At 30.8% G+C, this 8,198-nt stretch overlaps 1 protein-coding gene across 1 annotated transcript; it reads left to right on the top strand.

Moving 5' to 3' along the window:
• Positions 1-2,437: 2,437 nt before the first annotated feature.
• Positions 2,438-3,555, top strand: LOC119609682 (leucine-rich repeat extensin-like protein 5). The gene is made up of 2 exons (XM_037964554.1): positions 2,438-3,290; positions 3,512-3,555. Exons 1-2 carry the CDS (start codon positions 2,438-2,440, stop codon positions 3,553-3,555), a joined length of 897 nt encoding a protein of 298 aa, XP_037820482.1.
• Positions 3,556-8,198: the final 4,643 nt, after the last annotated feature.

The raw sequence follows: 8,198 nt of genomic DNA, 5'->3' as shown, positions 1-8,198 counted from the left end.
TGTTAAAATAAATTTTCTCAAGACCCCCGATATTTTTGGCATTGAAATCTTTGATAAATCTATCAGACATGCTTTAACGAATTTTGATATTTGAATCCAGTATTGGAAATATGATCGAAATTTCGAAGAAAATGTGATTTTCCCATAATTTTCTATCTGGGTCGATTTTCGGAAAATTTTATCAGTACCTTCCTGATTGCAAGGAACTATAGGCTACTTAATGTTTCAAGTAGGCCAGGAGCCACGCCCACATACAAAAGAAGTAAGTAATAAGTCGGATATCTCGGAACAACTTTGAAATCCATATGTATACCTGGGGACAAATTAACCAGCTCAGGTACATTTAAAAAATATATTAGTATGAATATTTGGCAATAGAGGCGTGGCACCTCCTATATGAATTATAGCAAATAGTAGTTATTAGAACTAGAATCGTTAAATTTTGCTGGAACAACTTTAACATCCATATGAGAACATTTAAAGAAAAATGGGCGGACTAGCAATAGGAGGCGTGGCATCTAATATATGAATTAAATACAAAAAAATCGTATATTTGGGAAACTTCTAATAGCTAAAATCTTCGAATTTAGCATGAAGAACATTGTCATGTACATATGTATGCAGCATTTTAATAAAAAAGTGGGCGGACTGATAATAGGGGTCTTGGTACCTCCCATATAGTAAATTAAATACAAAAATTCGTATATTTAGGAATCTATTAGAGTTAGAATTCATTAAATTTTTCATGTGAAACATTGAAATCAATTTGCACGTTTGGAAAAAATAGATGAACTAGCACTAGGGGGAGTGGCACCTCCCATATAAATTAAATACATATATCTGAGATGCTATTAGAGCTAGAATTCTCAAATTTTGCACGAAGAACTTTGACATCCATAGGAACATTTGGGGGAAAATAAGGTGGACTTCCAATATGTTTAAAAAAAAGTAAATAGATGGAAACGTATATCTGGAAAACTATTAGGGCGAAATTGAGCTTGAATGCAACGAACACTGGGTAATAGTTAGTTGATTATAATAGAAATACGGCTCATATAGACTCAGCTATATCTAAAGACTTGGATCCATTCAATGTCTGGATTATTTTAAAAATTTGTTTTCAATACGGAAAGAAAAACATCATAAAATTAACTCAGGTATCTGTCAGCTCGCAAGATAAAAACATAATGAAAAACGTATACTTCTTCAATGATGAAATATCTGGCGTCAAGGGTCTATCTTTTTATATCAATACTTTCCATAATACGAATACTTTAAAAAGTAAACTATCTACAAAAACATGATCTCAATATGTATGGAAAACAAAAAAAACATGGACACACTTGTGTTATTAGATCTCAATACTTTCAATATTTGGTTAAAATCCAAAAAAATAAATCTATTTTTAATTGAGTGTGACGATAACTAAATACTAAAATACTAAAATTATAAATTATGTTCTATGCAGGTGACTTTCTAATTTGTCTCTGCTAAAGATATTCCTCGTTATATTTCAATTTCTAAAGGCGTTTTGGGATATTATTTCGTCAATGCTGATGACAATAGAAAAAGAAAGATATGAAAGTCGGGAGGAGGTATATAGACAACATATTGTTAATAAATATATATAAATATTATGGAATTGTTTGTGTTTTTTTTTCATTTGTTTTCAGTCAGGGTCATTTTCATATTTTTTGACAACTGTCTTTCTTTAAATAATGAAAATATTTTTTTTTAAAAAAATAAAAACATAAATTTATAGTATATTTCCTTAACGAAAAAACAAAACACGACAAAATACTACAAAAGAACGTGTTATTTAAGCGAAAGTATTTCGTCAGCGACATTTTTAAAATATTTTTTTTTTTTTTTAACAGGAAAATGTTTCAAAGAAAATAAAAACAAAATTATAATAAATGACCTAAAATTCTGACATAATTTTTCCATTTTTAATATTTGTGTTTTTTTTATAATTTAAAAAAAAAATGACTTAATTATCACCTGATGGTTTTTCGCAAATTTTAAAAAAAACAAAAACTAAAACAATATTTTTTTCAATAATTTCACAAAATTTCGAAAAATTGTGTTGAAAAAATAAGCAATTTGTTTGTAATTAAATTAACAATTTGTTTTTAATGAAAGTGAAAATGATTTAATTTAATTTAAATTTCAAGGTGAATTTACCTATTGGTGTAAAATGCTAAAAGAGACAAGTGTTTTTTTGTAAATGTTTAAAAATAAAAAGATATAAACAAAAATATTTTTTTTATATTTTATATTTAATAAAAAAAGAATTGCAAAAAAGTAATACCTAAAAGAAAAAGTAATTATTGTGTAAAATATAAAATTTTTAAAAAGAACAACTCAAATTTAGACAAAAATAAAAAAACAGAAAAAAACACGCGGTTTTACATTAAAGTTATAAAATAAAGCCAAAATGTCGGGGCAGCAACCGCCGCCAAATGGACCACGTGGCTGGAATCCACGTGTAGCATCGCCGTCTACATTTATGTATCGTCCACCCTCTCCTTGGACCCCAGTGGCTCCTAGCCCCCCTCCAATTATATCGGGACCACGCAGACCTTCGATGCCTTCGCCAGCGCCCATGAGCCCCACACCGTTTGCTCATGCCATGTCACCAGGACCTAGTAATTTACGTGGCACTAGAGGCACCAACAATATGCCTCATCCACGACCTCAGTGGCCGCAACAGCCACCCTTAGCTGGCAATATGTCACCGGCTCCCTATCAGCCACCAACCTTTCAACCCAGCTTCTATCCCAATCAGCAGCAGGCACCATTAACACAGCTGCCGCCCAAGGTCTGTCCATCGCCTACCGCCTATGTAGGCGCTAATGGTCCAAGGCCCTTTAGGCCCCTAACACATCAAAACTCGTATGGCGGTGATCCTACCAGTTCTTTTCAACTTTCGCCTACACCTTCGCCGATTGTCTGTCAGACCCCAAATTCGGAATTTATGTATGGCAGTAATCGTCAGACTCCGATGTCTCATGCTTACGAAACACAACAACAACAATATCCGAGACAGCAACAACACTACGCACCACCACCACCATCGATGCAACAACAACAGCAACAACGTCCTCAATCACAGAATCAATACGACTTTGTTGGTGTACCGCTAGAGCCTCCACAGCCTAAATCGTATGTGATTTATGATGACGAAGAGGAATATGGTCCATCAACAGCAGAAATTATAGCCAATCAATCTCAAGATTATGTTGATGAAAAACTTGCCGAATATCAAATGACTATTTTGCAATTGCAAGGTAAGTGCAAATTTTAATATTTCTTTTTTTTCAAATTTTTAAACCTAAAAGTCAAATTGCAAAAGTGCAGTTTTAAAGCGAAAAAAGGCAACATTTTAATACCCTTGTCTACCACAAACTTTAAAATTTAGCTAAAGAAATGTTCCTCCCTTGATTTGAGCAACTTTTTTTTATAAATTTCCTTTTAAATTTACTATTTCTATACAAAAGTGCAATTTCAGGGCAAAAAGGCAACATTTTAATATCTTCTTTAACCATACCATAAACTGTTAAGCAATCAAACAAAGGAAATTTATTTCCCTCAATTTGTTAAAACAACCTTTTTTTTGTTTAAAACACAAAAATAAATTTATTACTTATAAACAAAAAAAGATTAATCAGTTTCTGCTGAAATTATTTTGAAATTGTTTAAATTATTCGTATTTATTTTAATGTTTTTCTGATGTTTTAAGCTTTCCAACTCTTGTGAAATAAGCATATTTTTTAATTTTAAATACAGCACAAGAAAAATAAATAAATTTCTAATTATATACTTACTCGTACATTTAGTACAATACAGAAATAGGGAAAAAAGAAAATTTTGAATGTTTACACACAATGTGAGGCCAACTGTAGCCATGATGATGTTGTTGCACTTCATTTGCCCCGTAAAAATACTTATAAATAAACTTTTTATGTGAACGCACTTTTAATGTGTTTCTTAAATGTGGTAAATTTTAAAGTTTTTTGTGGGTTTTTAAACGAATATAGAACAGAAATGGAATATTGTGGAATGAAACTTAAAAATTATATATATTTTTGGAGATAGAAGTATGTAATAGAATGATTTTATGGTGAAAACATTTCTTATTAGAAAATTATTAAAAAAACTAGACGAAACTATAGTCTAGTCTAGTCTATAGTCTAGTCTATAGTCTAGTCTATAGTCTAGTCTATAGTCTAGTCTATAGTCTAGTCTATAGTCTAGTCTATAGTCTAGTCTATAGTCTAGTCTATAGTCTAGTCTATAGTCTAGTCTATAGTCTAGTCTATAGTCTAGTCTATAGTCTAGTCTATAGTCTAGTCTATAGTCTAGTCTATAGTCTAGTCTATAGTCTAGTCTATAGTCTAGTCTATAGTCTAGTCTATAGTCTAGTCTATAGTCTAGTCTATAGTCTAGTCTATAGTCTAGTCTATAGTCTAGTCTATCTATAGTCTAGTCTATAGTCTAGTCTATAGTCTAGTCTATAGTCTAGTCCTATAGTCTAGTCTATAGTCTAGTCTATAGTCTAGTCTATAGTCCTAGTCTATAGTCTAGTCTATAGTCAGTATAGTCTGTCTATAGTCTAGTCTATAGTCTAATCAATAGTCTAGTCTATAGTCTAGTCTATAGTCTAGTCTATAGTGCAGTCTATAGTCTAGTCTATAGTGCAGTCTATAGTCTAGTCTATAGTGCAGTCTATAGTCTAGTCTAGTCTATAGTGCAGTCTATAGTCGAGTCTAAGTGCAGTCTATAGTCTAGTCTATAGTGCAGTCTATAGTCATAGTCTAGTCTATAGTGCAGTCTATAGTCCTAGTCTATAGTCTAGTCTAGTCCTATAGTCTAGTCCTATAGTCCTAGTCTACAGTCTAGGCTATAGTCTAGTCTATAGTCTAGTCTACAGTCTAGTCTATAGTCTAGTCTATAGTCTAGTCTATAGTCTAGTCTATAGTCTAGTCTATAGTCAAGTCTATAGTCAAGTCTATAGTCTAGTCTATAGTCTAAGTCTATAGTCTAGTCTATAGTCTAGTCTATAGTCAAGTCTATAGTCTAGTCTATAGTCTAGTCTATAGTCTAGTCTATAGTCTAGTCTATAGTCTAGTCTATAGTCTAGTCTATAGTCTAGTCTAGAGTCTAGTCTATAGTCTAGTCTATAGTCTAGTCTATAGTCTAGTCTATAGTCTAGTCTATAGTCTAGTCTATAGTCTAGTCTATAGTCTAGTCTATAGTCTAGTCTATAGTCTAGTCTATAGTCTAGTCTAGTCTAGTCTATAGTCTAGTCTATAGTCTAGTCTAGTCTATAGTCTAGTCTATAGTCTAGTCTATAGTCTAGTCTAGTCTATAGTCTAGTCTATAGTCTAGTCTATAGTCTAGTCTATAGTCTAGTCTATAGTTTAGTCTATAGTCTAGTCTATAGTCTAGTCTATAGTCTAGTCTATAGTCTAGTCTATAGTCTAGTATAGTCTAGTAGTCTAGTCTAGTCTATAGTCTAGTCTATAGTCTAGTCTATAGTCTAGTCTATAGTCTAGTCTATAGACTAGTCTATAGTCTAGTCTATAGACTAGTCTATAGTCTATTCTATAGACTAGTCTAGTCTATAAACTGGTCAATAATCTAGTGGAAAATTAATTTAGTACCTACATACTTTGAAACCTATGAAAGTACTACAATTTGTTTTATGTTATTAGTACTATTTCAAAATTTCAATTTTCCATGCCTGGCATAGACATAAATTACTTACCTTTACTTTTGTTGTTGTTATAGTTGTCTCCTTATTTCACAGCTGAAACACAATAATTTAATTTTTCTAACATTTTGCTTCTTTCTTTAAATAAGTTTAATAATGTAATAACAACAACACTATGATTTGCTAATATATACCACCTCTTACTCTCCCACCCAACAACATTCTCTTTGGTACTTGGCTGCTTACGAATGGCTCTGGACACAAAAAAAAAAAAAAAAAAAAAAAAAAAACAACCACCTTCATCTAACAATTGTCTTAACAAATTTGGCTAATTGCACATTTTTATTAAATTTTATAACACCTTTTTTCACAAATTTCAAGCACTATTTTCATAAATATTTTTATACACCGATATAAATCAATATTTGTTTAATATTATACAACAAACTTATTTTATTATTAACAATTAATTAATATTTTAGCTTAATTTCAACACTACCATTAACCCTAAACAATCGAACACTGTAGAAAAATTAAGAAAACTAATGAAATGGAACAATAACAAAAAGCATCCATCACATGTTGCAGTTGTTGTTTACTCTTGCAAATGGAGTACTATAATAAAAACAACAACAATGACAATTTCTATTACCATTTGTTGCTTTAGTTATTTGCCTTCTTCTTTAGTTGTTAAAATTTTCTAAAGTGTTCGGTTGTTTTGTGTTACTAGTCCAGTTTAAATTAAGCTAAAACGTTAATTAATTATTAATATATAAATATTTTTGTTGAAAATTGTTTATAAATACCGTTATGGAAAAATGTTTATAAAAAAGTGTTAAATTATTAGTTTAAATAAGTGTTTCAATAAAAAATTTGCCAAAAACTCAATGCAATTTTGTTAGGTCGAGCGCCGGTCGGTTTTCTTTTGTCGTTGCATTCGTTTTGTTAAGTGATGTGAAAGCATTAATCAAAGGGGATAGTGGGAATGAAAAAATATTAGTTTAAAAAAAATCTGAGAGGAAAAGGTGTATAATATAATGAAAAAAAGTTAAAGAAAAATAGTTGGTGGTAATATGTAAATATGTATGTACATGTACATATGTATGTGTTGCAAAAGGGAAATATTGTTTTTGTATGCAAGGAAATACTATAAATACCAACGGGAGAATATCGTTATTTGAACAACAAAAGAAAAAGGTGAGTGATTTGAAGTAACTAGTATGATTTGTTTTTGTTTCTTTATTAAATTTATTTGTTTTTTATATTAAATTTGACTATAGAAAGTCTATGGTCTTCGTTCAGTCTATAATCTAGACTAGTCTACTGTCTACTATATAGTCTAGTCTATAGCCTAGTCTATAGTCTAGTCTATAGTCTAGTCTATAGTCTAGTCTATAGTCTAGTCTATAGTCTAGTCCAGCGGTTCCCACCATTTTTTACTTCGCGGACCCCTTGAGGAATTTATTTAATTTCACGGACCCCCATACATATTTTGATATCTTATTGTTATAAATAACACTGTGATACAAAAGTGAAGAAAAATAAAATGCAGGCGTTCTCATATACCAATTCTATTTCGTTATAGTCCATAGAGTACGAATATATTTTTAGTTTTCCCCTATCACTTCGTTAACTTACTTTTTAAGAGCAAAAGATGCGAAAAAGAGCCATTTTTGAAGTTTTAAATTTGAAAAATCATAAGTTTAGTAGTTTTCATCCGATTTTCAAATCCGATATTTTTTTTAATGATACAAGTGTCTTTTAATCCAAAAAAAGAAATCCAAAATTTATGGTCAAATGTCTGGTTACGGTCGTTTAAGTAAAAAAACTCACACTTTTTTAAAAAATTTTCATTTTCATCATGCTCTACTTTGACCATGAGGCAGTGAGTTCATCTTTTATTACTTTCCTGAAGAATCACATAAAGGAAGGTTTCTAAAACTTGTTATTTCATAAAAATCTATGAAAAACTGGATGATTTATGCCAATTTTTCTAATAGAATGTTTCTCGAATTTTTGGTTTTCTCCATACAAATTAATTTTTGTATAAAAATGTTTATAAACATTTTTTAAACTTGTTACAAAGAAAACCAGAAACATGAACGTTTTTGTATGGAAGAAATATGCTATATTTTTATAAAACTTAGCACAACTCATAACCTTTTTCATCGATTATCATAAATTGACCATCATTGGAAACCCAACTTAATGTGCCTTTTTTCAAATGTAATAAAAGCTAAAGTTACTGCTTCAAGGCCAACGTAGAGCCGATCCTCCCTAAATGTTGTGGAGAAATTTTGGCACGCATTAAACTTATGTGCATCAATTTTAGTCACTACAGTCATATTTTTAAGCCAGTAATAAGCATTATAGTTATTTGCAGAGAGAGGGGTCCTTATATGCGGGAAGGGTCATTTTTTGGCCGATCCAAAAAAAAAATTGGTACAGAGGTTTTGGCTCGTAAGAAACTTAAGTGTGTAGC

Source organism: Lucilia sericata, unplaced genomic scaffold (assembly GCF_015586225.1).
Source record: "Lucilia sericata isolate MDLA Ls3-8-SP2 unplaced genomic scaffold, ASM1558622v1 Contig001036F_arrow, whole genome shotgun sequence".
Taxonomy (NCBI): Eukaryota; Metazoa; Arthropoda; class Insecta; order Diptera; family Calliphoridae; genus Lucilia; species Lucilia sericata.
The sequence above is the reverse complement of the archived record's forward strand: the minus strand, read 5'-3'. Positions and strand labels throughout refer to the sequence as shown.